This window comes from Ambystoma mexicanum, chromosome 12 (genome assembly GCF_040938575.1).
Source record: "Ambystoma mexicanum isolate Mex_15411 chromosome 12, UKY_AmexF1_1, whole genome shotgun sequence".
In the NCBI taxonomy this organism is placed as follows: domain Eukaryota; kingdom Metazoa; phylum Chordata; class Amphibia; order Caudata; family Ambystomatidae; genus Ambystoma; species Ambystoma mexicanum.
In genome coordinates, this window is record NC_090936.1 from 966,933,784 (window position 1) to 966,953,187 (window position 19,404).

General features: G+C 46.4%; 1 protein-coding gene across 1 annotated transcript in view; it reads right to left on the reverse strand.

The window, feature by feature from the left end:
• Positions 1–19,404, reverse strand: part of LOC138514146 (guanylyl cyclase-activating protein 1-like) — a 316,773-nt gene that overhangs the window by 3,928 nt on the left and 293,441 nt on the right. The window contains exon 3 of the mRNA XM_069629447.1: positions 1,585–1,675. Within this exon, the coding sequence (XP_069485548.1) occupies positions 1,585–1,675 (91 nt within the window). The remainder of the gene's footprint in view (positions 1–1,584; positions 1,676–19,404) is intronic.

Below are 19,404 nucleotides of genomic sequence, written 5' to 3' on the forward strand. Positions count from 1 at the left end.
TTTATTCCCCCAGTCTGCTTCTAATACCCCTGGTGACCTTTATGCCCCAGCATGCCTCTATCCCCCCAGGCCACACCTAGTCCCCAAGGCTGCCTGTTTTCTCCCGGGATGCCTGGAATCCATTCATGCTGCCTCTATTCTACCAGCTTGCCCTCATTTGCTCAAGTGCCCTCTTCTCCCACAGGTCAGCTTGACTCCTCCAGGGCTCCTTTAATGTCCTATATTCCCCCAGCGATCCCGAGTTCACATGTTCCTGCAGGTTGCCTCCATTGTCCTCGAAGGACTTGGCTGCCTTAGGCTTTCACAAATGCCCCAGTCGGCCCTTAATTCTGCAGGAGTCCTCATTAACCCTCATTCATCTAGGCTACCTGTATTACCCAGGATGACTAGTCTAAGCCCTTAATTCTGCTAGGCGTATTTATTCCTCAAGCAGCCCGCTTTCTTGAAGGTTGGCTGTATTCTCCCGGGCCCCCTCTATTGACCTAGGCAGATTGTATTGGCTCAGCCTTTCTCTAATGCCCATGCTTCCTCAATTCCTTGGGGGAACCCTCTATGCCCAAAAGATGACTAATTTCCTCCAGAATGCCCCTATTTCCCCAGACTGCTCCACCGGACACCCCACTCCACCCCACCCCACACGCTGCCTCTATTCCCGCAGGATGCCAGCATTGCCTCTGATGGACATTATTTCCTCAGGCATCTTCTAATTCCCCAGAGTGCCTCTATTCCAGGGGGCAGGCTCTATTTATTGATTTATTCGGGTTTATAAAGCGCCCAGCGGTCCGGAGGCATAGTGGCGCTGTTACAGGATATTCACTAGGTACAGGTTATACAGGATAATCACTTGGTGCAGGTTATACATCGGTTACAGAAGCAGATATAGACATTAGATGACATTGTAGAGAGGTGTTACGAAGTGAGTTCCTGGCTTTGGGGGCTAGTGCCTCAAAGTTAGAGCCGCCTGCTTTAGCTCTGTTGAATGAAGGGACTGAGAGTTGGTGTGAGTATTGGTCACGTTTTGGTCTGTGTATTTCCCCAGAACACCTCTTTTCCCCCAGGCTGCCTATCCCAGGATATTTCTACATCTACCTCTATCTATGCACCTCCTCTTCCAATATCACTCCTCCAGCCAGCAGTCTTTCTCTTCAGCTGTCCTCTCACTTCGGCTATCTTTCTTTTTCTGTCCCAGTTTTTTCCTCCGCTCTATCTGCCAGAGCCCACTCCTTTCTAGTGCTGCTTCTTGGCAGCTACAGAAAATCCTTTTTCTAGTTTCTAGTTCTGTAAATGTAGAATCCCTGAAGATATCTCTCACTTGGTCCCATCTAATATTTGCTTGAAAAAAATATAGGTATCTGGTTGCTTTTTCTATATAAGCGTGTGTGTGAGGGGGGATGGGGCTTAGATGATTGGCATGTGTGGAAACTAGAAGGACATGGTGAAAATGACAGTGAGAGAGGGAGGTTGCAGAGCAGTGTGGCATAGATGTGGCTGCAGAGAAAGCCAGAGACTCAGACACTCTAACGTAAGAGGTGGTCATAGTTTGGTAACAATGAGTGAGTGAAATGGAAAAAGGACGTTCCTCACCATCCCCATTGATGTCGATCTTGTCAAAGACGCGACTGGTGAACTCCTCGGGGGTGGTGTCATGCTCGCAGCCATTGATGGCACGGACAGCCTAGAAGCATAGAAACAAAGGGTGAGACAGAGACTCAGAGGAGAGAGATTGTGATCCACTGCATCAAATTACCAGAATTACAGAAGAAGCAGCAGTGACATCACCCACCAAAGGGTGATACCAAATGAAGAGACATCACATGAACAATGATTTTGATATTAAAAAACACCACATAGGCGAATTAAAAAGCATTAAAAACGTATGAAATTGCTCAAAAGAATTAAAACATGTTTTACGAAATAACATATCTGGGGATTATGGTGACCAATCGTTTACTAACTGGAGTGCCCAGAGGCGGCTGCAAAGAAGACTGAATGCTATATAAAAAGTCCTACAAAAATAAATGAATTAACAAATAGCCAAAGTGATGCTGCAATGGGTCAGGAGTGAAGCCGACATATACCCACATGCAGCAAAAATGCCAAGATGATACCATCAAATACCCAGATAGTGTCATCCTAAACCCAGGTATAGTTGCACAGCCCACATGCAGCCTTAAATCCCTATGCACTGCCATTGTGGGCCCAATGCCCTCTGAAATACCCAGCTAGGGCCATCATATGTCCATGCATGATTTCATGTGGGAGGTTCAGTTTTCTATGCCAATGCTCTGCCATTGCATGCCAACTGTACGCTGAAATGCCCTGCACAGGGTCAGTAGCAGAAGCAGCTTTTGGTGCGAGGGCGGGGGTGGGTGGGGGGACAGATAAGAGGGCACCAGAAGGAGGCTGATGGTCATACTGGACACCAGGGTGGAGTAAGAGGGGGGCAGCAGCCCCACCTGCAACCTCCTCCGGCTGTGCCACTGCACAGGATCTTTCCACAGCAGTCAATTCTTTTGATAGGAACCATTTCCTGGTTAGAGCAGCAAGGGGAAGATTTACCACCGTTTATCCCACCTCATCAAAGAGATAGAGGGTCCCGCTTAGAAATGTTACAGAGAGACTGCCGGAGTACTGGAGAATTCAGAAAGAGATTTAGAGAGAGAGGATGGACACTACTCACGATGGAGAGGTGGGAAAGATAACGGGATTATGAGGCAGAATAGAGGATCAGTTAGTGGTCGGATCTGTAGCGAGACAGAGAGGCAGCATAATATGTTTAGATGATAGAGAGCGGTGCGAGAGTGTGATAGAAAATTTGAGAGATGGTGAGATAGAGAGGTTTGAGAGAGACATGCAGTGGCAGTGAAATGGAGCGGTGACAGAGGGAGGATGAGATAGGGTGGTAGCAGAGAGTGAAATAGAGACATTCGCCAAAGACATAATCTGTCCTGCAAATTCCTGAAATAATTTAATCGTTTGATCACTGTTTCTGACCCAGGGAGTACCCTAGGTCTCCCCATTTTAGAGCGGGCTTTCTGGAACCCACAACATACTGCTTAAGGTTATCCCTTGAGATACTGGCAACATATCACATAATATGTACTCAGCTGCTGTTAGCAGAATCCTGTGCAGTTCCTTTAGGGAACACTGCAAAAAGATTAAGACTACAGGAGTAAGCAGTACACCCAATTGGTAGCAGTCTGCACCACCCAGATTTACCTGGTAGCTGTGGCTGAGCAGTCAGACTTCTCTCAAGAAGAGTAGGGTAGTATATAGAGTATACACAATAGGGCTAAAAACACAGTAGAGCAAACAAACACTGACCAGAGCTTTGTATAAAAAGTATATAATTATTTATTTAAAAAACATTTTAGGCAATATACTAGCACTGTAAATCAAAAGCAAGTTAAAACACAGTCAGGTAAAGTATACACACCTCCCTTGATAACTATCAGACAAGTCAGAGATAAAACACCACGTTTTGTTAAACAGATGTGAGCGCATAACCTGATGGCATTCCAATAGTTCAGTTAAAGGGAGAGAAAAAAGGCAGAGCATAGACATAAAACAGGTCCCAACACTTTTAGGAGTTCTCAGCAAGGGAATAAAGGCAGTAAATACTGTAGAGCCAAAGTTCATAGGCCAGGCCCACTTTAAAGGGAGCAAAGCGAAATGTGCCCAGGATCATACGGTTTAAAATGCACGAAAAGTCTTTGCAGAATATTCAAAAGAGGTTGGGGTGATTCAAGAAGGTGAAGTTAGAAGGTCTGGGGCCAACCCAGTTGGCAAACCAAGGATTTAAGGGTCACCTTGGGCAAACCGAAGAAAGAGAGGCCAGGCAGGACACAGTACCTTAAACAGAGAGGAAGCTCCAGCGGTGGCAGTTGTTCCTGGCAGCAGTTGCAGTTCATTGTTTCGACCAGGGGAAGAGAGGATCTCGTGGAGGACGAAACATGGAGTCGTTGCACTGCACAGGGATGAAACAACCCGCGGAGTTCGTCAATAAAAGGAGCGGTCCTTTTATTGACGAATAAAGCTTGGCTATCCGGCCGCCAGGGTACTTGGCACGGGCGATTCGACCAAGAGACGTCTTTGGAAGGCAAAAAGGGTGAACTGGTTGGTCCCACCAGCTCAGAGGAAGAAGACTCGTCCAGCAGAAGATCTTCTCTTGTTGTCGGGAAAGTGGTGAGGTAGTTGCAGCAGGGCTTCACCGGTGGTGTCGTTGCAGAAGGCTCAGCTTCTTGCCTGTTCGGATTCTTAGGTCCTGTGGCGACTTCTAATGTTACAGTCCCAGAGGCCCTTCTTTTATGCAGAAAACCCCTCATTCATCAGCCTAGCTGTCAATCACACATACTAAGTGGTGAGCCGGGCGGCTCACCACTGGGCCAATCAGAGTAGAGTGCGACTTGGGTTGCAGAGGCAATGCAGTCCAGGGTGCCAATTCCCCCCTCAACCCCTCCTGTGGAACCCAGACAGAGTGGCACCATTTGGAGGGCTTCTGTGGAGAAGCCTGCCAAAAAAGTGGAACAAAGGGCTCGACCTTGGTCAGAGTTACAGAGACGGACACAAATGCCATTTTAGAAAAGAGTTCTGGCAAAAAGACCCAACCGTGAATTTAATATTAAATAAATAAACCGGCGGTATCTTTAACATTGCCCTAAAAAGTGGTGCGTTTAAAATCAATGGGAAAATCCCATAGAGAATATTCCGGTGGAATATTTTGTGTAGTAACCACTGCCACCAGCCAGAAACTCGACAAAGGGGGACTGGACAGTGCCCCCTTGAAAATCGACCCAGGGGCAATATAATTAACCCCTTCCAATACTTCCACAATATGATGGTTTGTACTGGTTCTGTTCACAATGTAGGACTAGTAAAGTCAATGGTGACTTTACATGCCCTGGGAGACAGTAGTCAGTCCCAGGGTATGGAGTCTATGTTTGGGGGTCACTATGACACCCCTGTGTTACTGCACTGAGGGTGTTGTGTAACACACACACACAAAAATAGATGATACCCTATGGAGTAGAAAGAAAAAACCCATAGCCCATAAGCACACACAGAGTCAAAGACACTCAAATCATGCCTAAGAGTGGGAGGAAAACAGTCTCACTCTTAGCAGGAGAAAAAAAAACCAAAAATCCAGCAAAGCTGCTGGGGACACACTAGGTTTGGGAAATTAGCCTTATAAGAGAATTCTCCCCAACACCTGCCCATGTTCACATCTCTCAATTTAACATTTGATTATACAAAAATAACACGTTGTAGCATTTGCTCGTATTTCTTTCCTGGGTTCTCAATTCCCCTTAGTAATGCACTGCGCTGCTACATCTCTGTACAACTGCAAATTAAGCAGGAGGTATGGGTTTCAATAGCATAGGCCTGGGAATATCATCTGCCTATTTTGACAGTGAAAGAACACGGGTGATGTATTGCATTCAGAAATATCCAGGCCTACCAATGGCCAGCCTTTAGTTACTAGCCCATTTTGCATTCAAGACTGCTTTTCCCATTGTTAAAATCTCCGTTTATGCACCTTCGTAGTGCAGGACGTCCTGGGAACAAAAATAAAGCTATATTAAACTTCTCCCTTTTTTCCGACCTTTCAAACTTCGTATAGACAAGTGCTAAACTGGCTATGGAGAATTGCTTTAATTTGTTAATTTCCTCTCAGTCTTTTTACCTACGTAGTATTTTGTCTACTTTAAATAAACTTCTTGGTTCACCCCCTCCAGGTCCATCTGTTCATCCACACTTTTCCCTGAAGATTTTGCTTTATATTTTATATCTAAAATTAAAAACATTGAGGCTTCCTTTTTTCTGCAAATGTATGTGTTCCTACATCTTCTGATCTATCTATTCCCACTCTTCATGCTCTTTGGTTGCACCTGTGTTAGATCAGGATGTATAGGTGCGATTAAAATTAAGCTGATCTCTGTGAGTTTGATGGGTGCTGGTTGACGTTGATGAAGATAGAGCAAAACAAATTGCGATATGAATGTTCAATGTCTGTTAATCAGTCATCCACACTCTTTTCAAGTGAGAATTTCACCACAACTTCCGAGAAGGTACACATAACCAACCCACTCTTAGGCATGATATGTTTAGCTCCAGTGATCAAATATGTTATTACATGCATATGGAGACCGCGACAAAAAAAATTCAAAGAACATAAGCTAAATTCATGTGATACAAAGCCAGATATGTCATGCTGTAGGAAATACAAGGTTCTGCATTTCATCGTCCACATTTCAGCGAACGTTTGAATTTTAACTATGATCAAGGGTGTGAGACTCATATATGCGACTCAAGGGTATGAGACTCAGGCTGAATCTAAATAGATGCTAATGCACAGAACACATGCTAGAAAATTATCATTTTGCTCCATGATGCCACAGTTGTGGGCTGAGCTGCACTAAAAATAAAACTAACATGAAACTAACATACTAATTTACCTTACCCATTTAACATATAAAAGACTACCATATAATTATTTAGTGCAAACTAGTCTATGATATAAACTGGGTGCAGATTGATGGAAATGCATGCTGATGGAAATGAAATAAATGAAATGTGCAGGCTTAAAGATGAGCTGTGTTTTTAAGTGTGGAATGTGAGATCCGTTCTGCCAAAGACATTGCATTGCCTCAGGGCAGGAAGCGCTGGAGGAATGTAACACTTTCTCTTCAGAAATGCAGTTTATATCTCAGGTAAAGGCACAAAAAAAAAATCACATGCTATTTTAATGGGCTGGTTTGTCAATGTGAGGTTCTTTTTGAGTGACACATGGGTTTTAGAAAATGTTTTGAAGAAGAGGGGGCAGCGTCATTCCCTCACTCACTGATGGTAGCAGAGGTGCTGGAAGAGAGGGCTAGTTCCTGAGAGGCTGAGTCTTCTGTGTTCTTGCTGGCAGTCCTTAGAAGAGCTGCAGTCTAGAGCACCCTCATCTGTGACTGACCCTGTGCGCAGCAAGCAGAAAGGCTGGGGAAGGACTTTGCAGATTACTGCCAAGCCGAGTCAGGGAATTTCGCCAGCTGAATCCAGGTAATTATGCAGTAATTGAGAAGCGTGTTGTGTACGATTGATACTAGGCAGCATATGGTTAAATAAGTCATTTAATTTTTAGGCTCTGAATAATAACATTTGAAATGTGTATGTAAAACTGTGATCATATTTCTCCAAGTTTTGCTGGGATAAAACTCAAGAGTGTCAGAAGCTGTGCTCTACCAATTTGTTGCAAAATTCAAGGCCGATGACAGGCAGAACTCGAGACATTATCGCAAACAGTCTCGTTTTAATTCTATTGCTGGAAAGATTTCGCTTATGTTTGAATTACAATGTGGGTGCACATGTCATTCTGTGTGACTTGCATATTTCTAGTTTCTGATAAAGAATAATATTTTGAAAAGGTAATTTAGTCTCAGTGTATTTATTCTGCAATCAGTCTCATTGAGTTGGCATGCATAGAAATGTGAAATGTACAGTAAGAAAAATATCAAAGCAAAGTTAGTCACAATAAATTGTTTTACTCTGAAAGGCTGAATGAATGTTTTGTATTTCATTTGCATGTTTAATGTTTTCTGGGATGCAAGCCACAAGGGCATAAAAGAGAGATATTGTAGATAAAATATCAGAGGAAAGCATGAGCTTATTATTCAGAGTGAACTAAGTCCAGTACTTTTTTACTGTTAGTGACCCTTATGAAATAATTAAGCTGTGTTCTGAAATTAGTCTCACTACTATAAAATACACCGATAGGTTTACCACAATATATTGCCAAGAAAGAAGAAAAATACCTTGATACCAAAATACCACGAGATACTAAATATAGCCCAAAAAGATCTCTAACAATGCCAAGCAACGGATTGTTAGTGTACACCTTCTTTGAATGTGAAATATGCAATTATACCTATTTCCCATTCTTGGCATATAAAATACATTCTCTTTAAAAATTCAAGTTGCGGAAGAATTCTCATTTGAAACGTGTTTGTATGACTGATCATTCATATATATGTTGCCTATTTGATTACCCATGCAAATCCTACCACTGCTGATTCAGATCCTACACCTTTTTCTTTGCGCAAATCTATGTATCCTTTTTTTCTTACCATCTTTAACAATTCTGTTCTTTACCGTCAGGCTGTTTTCTGACGATTTAGAAATAGCCAAAAAAACAGCTATTCCTTTGATAAAAAAATTCTTATCTTGATAAATAGGATGATAGTTATTTAATATTGATGCATCATTTATCTTATTTATTTCAACTATTGGAGAAAATAGTGCATTCTGAAATTTCATTTTATCTTAATTGTAATAATCTATTTTCACCGTTATAGTCTGTTTTTTTATCCGGGACATTCAATAGAAACAGTGTTTCTTACAAGTTCTAATTGTATAATTCACTCACATCAACAGAAACATTTGTCAGTCTTGGCACTCTTCGATCTTTCTGCTACTTTTGATACTGTTGATCACTGAACACCTTTACTTTTCCTTTCTTTGTTTTTTTTCTGATACTGCTTTTGCATGGTTGTCTTCTTATTTACAAATCCACACCTTCTGTGTTTCTTGGAAAGAGCTCTATTTCTCAATCCTGAACTTTAGCTTATGGTGTCCCTCAAGGCTTAATACTTGATCCCTTTCTTTTTACTTTGTACACCATTCCTTTAGCCCCATTGTTTTTTGGTTTTCAAGCACATTTTATGTTGATGGTACACAGATGGGTTTTTTCATTTTTTTATTTCCCACTTTTTCTGATTTTTTTCACCAATTATTAGATAGTTTTTCATCCACCGAAATGTGGGTCACTGCCAGTTACATAAAATCCCCAGCAATGACATAATTTTCTTTCATGCTGCATCCTCTATCATCATTCAGCTATCAATTTATTGTCTTCCTTCAGGTATATTATTACTTCATCTGCATGAAATTTGAATTTTGTTTTTGATTCTTCCGTTTCTTGTCAGGATCAACCAAGCATTGTTTTCATGCAGTCTCAGGATTTGCGGTTAATCTAGTGAAATCCATAAGCATGAACCTGACGGAATCTCCCTCAACCCTGGCAACCCTTCAGGGAACATTTCCCTTCCGCTGGTCGACTACAGACATCCCCTACCTGGGAATACAATTGACCCCTACATATTCTGGCCTGTCGAAGGCGAGCATCCCCAACCTCTTGAAGGAAGCCAAAGAATGGCTCCAATGGTGGGATTCACAGGAAATCTCACGGTTGGGGCACATCTGTACAGTTAAAATGACCCTCCTTCCGAAGCTGTTGTACAGTTTTCACGCTTTTCCAGTGCATATTCCGGAACAGCACCTCCTCACGCTACAGAAAGCAGTGGGGTCAATGCGTATGGTAGGGTAAAAAACCTTGAATTCCCAGTAAGCTCCTTACAAGAGGGAAAATGCTGGGCAGTCTGGGGCTGCCCTCGATCCCACGGTAATACCGAGCAGCCAAGTCACCGTAATGCTGGTTTGGGCGAGAGCAACTGAAGCTCCCAAATGGCGAGATATCGAGCAATTCACCACCCCCTTTCTGCTGAGTCACCAACCATACCTTCCCAGGGAAGCACGCTGGCAGCGACTGTCATGATGCCTACCTCTAAGGAGCCAGGCCGGGCCCAGCAACCCCAGAGGCAGACATCATTTTCCCCAGGGAAGTCTCAGCGGGCCCAAGTCGGGGCCCTTTGGACTCAGTCCTGGCGCCTTAGGCGCCAGGCTCATAGCGGACCCCAGTCCTGGCGCCTTAGGCGCCAGGCTCATAGAAGAGGATATGTGTTTAAGTGCTTGGGTGCACACTTACCTGATGCAGACCTTGCTGCTTCATCCAGGCCCTCTTGAGGCCTGAATGGGACTACTTAACCTGTAGGACTACTTCACCACCCGGGTGTGGTCGGGGAAGGATACATACCTGATTGGTGGAAGGATACATACCAGGAACTTCTTCCAAGGCTATTTAAACCCCACCCGAACAGCCACACATGCTTCGCGTTGTTCTGCACCTAGCAGCTGGACGCTCACCGTGTCAGCTCCTGCATCCTGACTTCAGCCTCGCCTGCCAGCACCCTGGAACACCTGCAAGGGGAGAAAGGAAGAGAATAGGAGAAGAAAAGCCCTTACCTGCTAAATCTGCATTCCGGAGTCATTTCTCCAACGGCCCTGAAAAGGAAGACATCATTTTAAAGGCATTTCGTTTCGATCGCTGCAGCGCTGCATTTTACTCACCTTTGCAAGGCGCTTCCATCTTCAGCAGCGATCTTCCGGATTCAGCTACGCCCCGGCGCCTAGAGGAAAAAAGACAAGAACAAAGGTGAGAGGGAGAAAAGGAATAAGGAAAGCTCAGTTTCCTTTTAAGTCTTACCTGTTGGATTATTCCCACTGCATTTCGGGTCCTGCCGCTTCCTGGCATCTCCGGACCCCGGCCCCTATGGGGAAAAAAGACAAAGACATTGAATGAGCGAATGCAAAGACATTACCTGAGCGCTCATCCAGAACTGTTGCACTTCGGGTCGGCGCCATATCTCCGGCACTCCGAACCCCGGCCCCTAAGGGGAAAAAGACATAAGCATTAGCGCTTGCTGCAATTAGACAACGAACATTATTATTAAGCTTGAACTTTTGAACAGAACTTTTACAGCGCCTTACCTGAACAGTCAAGCTTACCTGAACTCCCATCAATCCTCAATCCAGTGAAGTAACTGGGTTTCAACGCGCCCCTGCATCAGAAGCAGGATGGAGAGCTCATCCTTCCAAACCCTAAGGTGAGGCTTCACGGGGAATCGTGGAGGAGGTATCGTGGAGGGTTGGAAGGGAGTGGGAGGCTTGAGCATTGTTCCACAGTTGGTAATACTCCCTTTTCACGCACAGGAGGGTATCCAACGAGCCAGGGAAGCCAGAATAGAGGGGCCCTTCCTGTCCATCTTCGGAGTTCTGCGCCTTCGACGCCGCGCCTCCGTGGGAACCAGGTGAGCGTTACAGCGAGGCACCATACTAGCTACTACCTTAGAGACGCTCCAGAGCTGGGATAAAGTCTGGGTCCCCTCTCGCCTATCACCCAAAACACAGCTTTCACCCCAGGCCTTCAAGCTAGAACGTTTCAGCTCTGGACGTCGGACAAACCCTTGTGACTGCGGGATCTCTAGGCGGACCGAGAACCCCTGACCTTTGTAAAATGTAAAGAGAAATGTAAACTGTCTGATACGTACAGCTCTGCCATTTGCTGACTGACACTGACATACAACAGGCAGCCTCCAGGGCCCCAACGGGAATAGAACTCAAAATCCTTGAAGCACAACAGACTCACAGAATGGCCACATGTTAGGTTTATCCTGGCTAAGAATATGGATCAGAGCCCAAAAAAGCTCTCCCTGAGCCACTGTGGAGGAGGGAGCGCTTAAACTATGTTTCCGTTTGTATTTGTCCCCACAGCGACTGCATTCAACGAATCCCACCTACCTGGACAGATGCTGGCATAGGTGTGGGGAGCGGGGTGACCTAGCTCATATGTGGTGGCACTGCCCAGTCATACAATCATTTTGGCTGAAGATTCGCTCCAAAATTAAAGAGATTACCAGCGCCTTACTCCCCATGGACCCACAAGTCCTACTACTGGGAGATGTCCCGGATGACTGGCACGACTGGTACTTCTCTATGACAGGCACCAGAGGCTTACTGATCTCCCAATTGCTTACGGTAGCCCGAATCACGTCACCACACATGTCCTACTGGTGGGTGAAGGTTTGGGAGTTGTGAGGGATGGAGAAGCTCACAGCAATGGCGGAGGGGAGGATGCCTACGTTTTCATGTATATGGGTGCCATTTTTGGACCATGTGGCAGAAAAGGAACAGATGTTTTTTCAGCCACTACCTCTGAAACACCTTATGAAACCATGACTGTCGGCAATGTGTTATCTCCGTCTTTTTTCCCTCTCTGTCCTTTCTTCTCCTGCTGGATCTTTTTACTTTCCCTTTTTCTATTCCTTAACTCTCCTCTGTCGAATGAATGGCTTTGATAGGCATGAAAGTTACAGAGTTATATGCTTACAAAACTGAAATTTCAATCTTATGATGGTTTCCTGTGGAGCACTGTACGAAGTGATATTTGTTTCATGCTCATCGTGATTTCAATTAAAAAAATACATATGTTTAAAATACTGTGACCTGTTTCGACAATCTCGTGACACGTGTCCCATCCTTCTGCACGTCCAGCACTGAATTCCATACAACCATCCATAGTTATTTCCCATTGGCCTTTTAAACAAGGGCTCCATTCCCCCGACGGAGCCAAATAACTCACTTCCTCGTGAAAATCCTCCCATACCCCGAGGAAACCCTCTCATTTGCCTTGGACCGGGAGCATACCCGTCCATCCAACCTTGTATCATACCTGATTCACCTGGTGCCTGTTGTACCAATTGTCCCTGCAGTCCCTCCATGGAGCTGGTAATCACTGCCGCTTACAAACAGATATTCGCTAGCTTTTTCTGAACAAGCTTGGCCTATGTCTTTAGTGCTTGTTCGATACTCTCTTTTTCCTTTTTTTGTCTCCTTTTACAAAAATGCACAAAGTGTGCCTGCATTTCCGGCCAACTCTTGGCCTCCATCCCTACCACTTTATCTAAATCGTGCTGGTTAGCATGTGGTAAACAATCACCACATTCCTATCCCATTCTTCCCCCGTCCCTGCCCTCCACATCTCCTGAATTACCTAGTTTTTGCTAAAATAGAATTTATATCCGGCATATCAGGATACATAATTTGCAGGTCCCCCAAAACCTGCCCCCTGCAATTATTAAAAGCTGCTCCATCGTGGGCATTTGTATCCAACTGAACTCCCGGATACCCTGCTCTTCTCCAAAGCTCATCTGACCATTCCTCCATTAGAGCTGTGAATAATTATATAATTGATTATTTATAACACGCTTAATACCGAAGAGGTTTCTATACGCGAACCCGGGATTTAAATCTGTGTTGGTCTGCGTCGTCTTGCTTCCAAGACGAGCACATTGCCACTGATCTAAACTTCCTTTAAGCTTTTAATGTCCCCTATGGCCAACATGACACCGGCAGTGTGTTTCTCTAATGCACAAATCCACTGCCCTACCCCTGCAATGAGCGAAGGGAGTGTCTTCATCAAATTATTGCTGTCCATGTGTGACCACGGGACATAATACGCCTTTCCCAGACCCTTCTGGAGCAACAGAAACGGGTTACACTCCCTTTTAATGGCGCTACCCCCATCTCTCCCCTGCTACTTACTATGGCCATGAGAGTATCAGGGCACGTCCTAACACCCCATAGTGTACTCTCTGACGCTGCTACTAGAGCAGGAGGTGGGGCTTCTGCACCCTGCATGACATTCGATTCCCATTCCTTTTCATCTCCTACTCCTGTTATCACTACTCCTGACACTTCTACAGGCACAGAAGCATACTCCGTGCTACCGTGCGATGCTGTCTCCCATTCTCCCTGCTCCAATCCTGTACCCATTGCAATATTTCTGTTCTGCAGGTCCATATTGACCTCTTTGATAATCGATTTATCCAACTTAACAAGAACTTCTCAATGCCTCTACATTCCTTCTTCTACGTCCTATGCCTGTTTATTCACTTCTTCTCACTCTTCATTTCTCTGCTGTTGTAACAGCACTACCTCTTGCTCTGCCAACCACAGCACGTCTTCCAATTTTTCCCACTCCTGTGTCTCTACTGACATTCACAACCTATCCTCTGTCCTAGCAGTAAATGGCATGATCTCCTCCTTCGCCCTCATTCTCAACCCTTCATCTACTCTTCTAGCTGCCGACCTCACTCTCTGGTTCTTCCACCCTTAATCTCTCTGCTAACCTAGGAGTTTGGGGAGTTATTCCCTTCCCGCTCTCCATCTCAATCTTTATACAGCCCTAACCATTGAAGGAGTTAACCTTCCACCTTCCTCAATATCCCATTTTCTAAGAATCGTAGCTGATGGAGGCGTTACTTGTGTCTTTCTCGTGGCCACTGGAGAAAATGGAGGTTCGAACTCAGGGTCTGTATACCCTTCTGCAGGCAATGAACGATAGCACCCACATGGGGGCAGAAGAGAAGGAATTCCCGCACTCTCCTTTTTCGGCACCTCCTCTGAGATTTTAACCTGATGGGCCTTCCCGCCTTTTTCATACATCCTCCATAAGTCTAAGATGTCTAACCGTCTCTAACCTTGAGCCCTTGTACCTTGTAGTTAAAAAAAAGGATGCAGGTTCTCCAATATCCCCTTTCCATTGGCCTGTAATTGATCGTTTTACCCTTAGTATCCCACAGCCATTCCCAAGGGTATTTTAGAATATTCACCTTATAACTAGGAAGTACCTGACACAAATGATTCAGCTGAGTCTCCATATTCCAACCCAATTTCCCCAAAATAATTTCACCAAAAATAACACCAACGCTGAACCTGCTGCACAAAAATGTCCACCCAAGGAGCCCCCCTTTTTACCCCTCCTCGGTTTCTTAATCTTCCCTCACAATCACTCACCTTACTCGCTTTCACCGCAATCACCTCCCTTAGCTATCCACTTTAATTATACTTCTCACTCTTACACAAAAGACAGCACCTTATCCAAAAAACACACGTCGGCCAATATCTCCCTGATAACTCCTTCACTCGAGCAAGAAGGAGCTCAATGTTTTCCACTACAACATCGCTGCTCTCGCTTTCTTCATCACTAGTATGGTATTTTCTACGACAACCCCGTCTTTTCCAGACTACAGAAAGATACCCTTGCCTACTTTGACTAACCAAGGAAAGCGAGGCATGGGCTGCGCCTGCACAGTCAATACAGAATGAAGGATGCCAAGGGTATACTTCGGGAAGGTGTCTATGGGTGAATTTACCATAAAATGCGACTGCACCCCTAGGGGAGGGCTCCAGCCAACCAGACAAGCAAGCTGAAGGGTATCAAGACCAACCTCACAATGGATGTGCTGAGTGGGATACCACCTCACACCTCTAAAATAACAAACACTACAAACTAGATAAAAATATATACAAAGGACTAACAACGTAAAACAGTCCACTCATTCCTTCAAAGCATTTACCCTTTAATACCTGTAACCTCGACTAACTCCACACGCGCAATTCGATTTTCTCCTTACCAGACCCCTTAAATCAAAGCAACAACCTTCTTCCTCCCTTATTTCCCATCTTTCTTTAGGCCCCAAAGTGCACTCACGTGAACCCAAAGTGCTCCAAAGTGGTGCTCCTTCACTTCACCCTGCACAGCTGGACAACAGTACCACGCCTCCGGGGAACAGACAGGCCTTTAACCAATATGACGCCCGTAAACCTCTCTTTCACTGTTCACAGAAGGCTGGTCCCCGCAGAAAAGCGCTGCAGCCGAGTTCTGCGGACTGGAGACTCCCAATGTCTCGCAAAGCCTGTGTTCCCACCAGGAATGCCAAATGTACGGATAGGACTTTTATTACCTTAACCCAAAGCAGACCCACCACTGAAGAAGCGAGTGCACGCTTTGTACATAAAGCAAGTAGGTAGATGACACTGTAGAGTCAAACTAACCCAAGTCTCACCGAACCACATAAGTTGACACATTTTATAATTATTTGCAACAGTTAAAATACTCCCATATATTTTATTACAATCCACGCTCCACATGTGATTGGACAAAACCTATACCAATCTTTCTCCATTTCTCCCATTCTCATTGGTTTCGGTTATCCTAACTACCATCTTCAGATCATATTCATAGCACACCCCTTTTTGGGATTCGTCTGTGGTAGGTTGCGACATTATCACATGGTTACACATTCATATACAGACATAATCCATTACAAGTCATAGCTGGCCTGAGCCCTTTAACCCTGAACCACTTTGCGCATGGTTTACAAAAATACTTCAAATGACATGAAGAGAAGGGGAATAAACAGGTTATTTTTGAACTGATGATACCATCTCATCCACCCGGACTTAACTGGTGTCCAGGAACATTGTAATCTAAATGACTACCATTTCAGCACATTCGGCACATCCTGAGAAAAACAATCAAAACCCATGAGTGTCAGTCACACTGGCATTGAGCGTCACTTCACCCCATGTTTTTTGGTCAAAACAAACGGCTGAGTCCCTCTGAAAACTCCCATTCACTGAAATGAGATTACACCTGCCTCTTGCGAAACTACCAGGCCATAAACACCCTGGCTGGTGTGTCGTCGGACCATCTGCTTGGTTAATCATTACTTCTCTTTTGGTCTCCAATCCTGCAAAACAAGTTATTCCCAGATGCTCAGAATTCATTCTGCCTACTTCTGGCTGAAGAGTTGTAATTCATTTATAAAGAAAGCACAGTGGAGAGACCACCAGGGGGCATGGATGATGGTGGACGTGTGAGGACTGAGCTCCGTCCTCCTTCGTTTGGCCCTACAGTGCATCTGATCTCCCGGCGGGAGTCCCGAGGCGACGCCCTGCCTGGCGCCCCCCCAGCCGGTTGCTACGTCTTGTGGTGGAAGACAGGGCATCCACTTCATCCCGATACCAGGAGAAAGCGCTGGGGCGCCCGTGTTGGCGGACAGAGGAGGCCTTGCAGTGCCTTGGCACGATACTACTGTGGCCTTCCTCCGGTGCCCGCACCAAGCAGTACAGCGCCTGTGCCCCGTCGGGGAACCCACGTAGTTCGAGGAATGCGTATTCCTCACTCCCCGGCCCGTGCCTATATGGGAGGGCCCAGAGGGAACCAGAGCGGGTTTCCCCCATCATCTTGGGAGCACCTGAAGCTGTTTTCCTGACTGGCAGAAGGACGTAGAAGGACATAGGTGCTTGCCGAAACACCCCCTGGATACGGAGAGAGACGGGACCCCTGTCATTTGGACTTGTGACACCGGGGTGCGGTGGCCGCCTGTCATGATGCCTACCCCCGGGGACCCAGACCAAGTCCAGCAACCCCGGAAGCAGGCATCAAGTTTTCCCAAGCAAGCCCAACAACCCCTGCTAGGGGCTATTTGGGTCCAGTCCTGGCGCCTATGGCGCCAGGCTCATATGGAGAGTCAGTCCTGGCGCCATAGGCGCCAGGCTCATAGATTAAAATGTACCTGATGCAGACCATGCTGCAAACTTACCTGATGCAGACCATGCTGCAAGAGCTCCAAGCTAAAAGAGCCTTGGAAGGGACTACTTTACTTAGGGACTATTTTTTACTCAGGCGGGGCTGGGGAGGAATACTTACCTGGGACTACTTTGGAGGCTATTTAAACCACGTCCGAAGAGCAGCACACGCTTCGCGTTATTCTGCATCCAGCAGTGTAACGCTCACCATGCCTGCAAGTCTGCATCCAGCCTTCTGCCACGCCCGCCTCGAGTTTGGAGCTCCTAGAAAAAGGCAGAAAGAAGAAGAAAAGGTTAGAACAAGAGTAATACCTTTGATCCTTACCTGAATTCCCGATCCATCATGCCTTCGAGCTGGAAGAAAGAAGCTATTTATGCGCGTCGCCTCGCCTGCTGCAGCGCCGCGCTGAACTCACCGGCCTTCGCAGCATCTTCACATTCCACTGCATCCTCCTGCATGTTCCCGCCGCACTCCGGCACCTAAGGAGAAGACAAGAACAGCAAGGTGAGCCAAGGGAATACACAGAGGAATATTAGTTACCCCCCATAGACTTACCTGATTTTACCACTGGGGGTACTATTCCTCTTCACGGGTCGCCGCAGCTTCCACTGTATCTTCGCCGAACCCCGGCCCCTAAGGGGAAATAAAAGGACAGCAAGGTGAAACAAAGGGACTAACAAGGGGAACCTTTCTCACCACAATAGACTTACCTGATTTTACCGCCGGAGGTATTATTCCCCGAGACTTCATACTTTCTCTCAGCGCCTGAATAAGGGAGAAAGCAACAGGTTACATATTGACATTATTTTATTGAACTGTGTTGGAAAATACAAGTCCTTACCAGAATTCTACCGGTTGCCACGAGGAACTCTTCATTAGGGTCAAGCTGCAACCTGCAAGGAATCGGACAAGAGTGAAAGTCAGGCATTTGAACTCTTACGAACTTTATACTTACGGCGTCTTGCCGAGAATCTCGGAGTCAACATTGTTCTGGAACTCACCAATTCCTTCGAGCCAGTGAAGCAACTGGTTACAACGCGCCCCTGCGCTCAATGCAGGATGGAGAGCTCATCTTTTCAAACCATCAGGTGAGACTATAAGAGGGGACATCAAAGAAGATCTGTGGGGAGAACAGCAGGGGTGGGGGGATTTACGCTCAACTCCACGGGTGGTTAATTCCCTTTCTCCATTTGCAGAAGAATATCTCTACGGGCCAAGCAAACGAAGCTAGGTGGGCCAGTCCAGTCCGTCATCTCGGCCCTACGCGTCACATTTGTGGAGACCGCAGCTGTCCAGTTCCGATCGACGCCTCTGTGGGAGCCAGGTGAGCGTAACACCGCCTGGAGGCCCATGACCTGCCAGCGAGGAACCAGAGGCGGCACGCAGCCCACGGAGAACTGGTGCACAGCAGCCTCCTCGACGGAGAGACTGTCCCCGTGGCCCCTGAGAGTTGCGCAGCTGGTCCACCCTCGCAGACGCAGCTCGCTGGACAGATAGTGGGTATGCCGCAGAGACTCTCGGGGCGGGCACGACCTCCCCCCCTCCCCACAGAGCAGGCTCCACACCGACGTGAGAAAGTACGGAGAGGGGGGTTTCGAGTCGAAATCTGTCGCCTCTAGAGGTATGATATGATATGGCACTTATAACGCGCCCATACACAAGTGTTTCAAGGTGCAACGAGGCAAGGGAGGGGAAGACAGTGGAAGACAGACAACGATCCTACTATGCCAGGTGTCATTCAGATTGCGCAAATGCGAGGGTGGGGAGACAGGGAAGAAGTGCCAGGGGAAGGGAAAGGGGAAAAGTTCAGTACATGGGAAAGAAGAATAATACAATAAATAATGGCCTGAAGGTGGCAAGTGCAAGGTAAGAGCAGACATAAGTGCTGGTAAGGGACAGATGGGATACAGAACCAGTCCCCAAGGGCAGGGGGTTACCAGGGAGGCAGGGCAGGTGAGCAAACGGCGGGACCTGGCCCCAAGATCAGAAAGGGGGGCCAGGTAACCAGTGCCGAATCAGCAGGGAATATCAGCAGGGGAGAGAGGCAGAGGCCTGTCCCTAAGGGTCGCCTGGGACGTTCATGTATAAGTACCTGTCCAGACACAGAGCCGTTCGCTGGCTTAATGGAGGCCCTCACCAAACCATGTGCACTTTCTGGGTGCGAACTGGCCCTCGCCCCCTCACATGGACTGTTTTGACGGTATCGGCCCCCCGCAGTGCCACTAGGCACACAAACATTGTGGGGAGTGACATTTTTTGCTGAATCCCCAAGAGCCCCAGCTCCGTGTGTGGGGGGGGACTCGCCACTC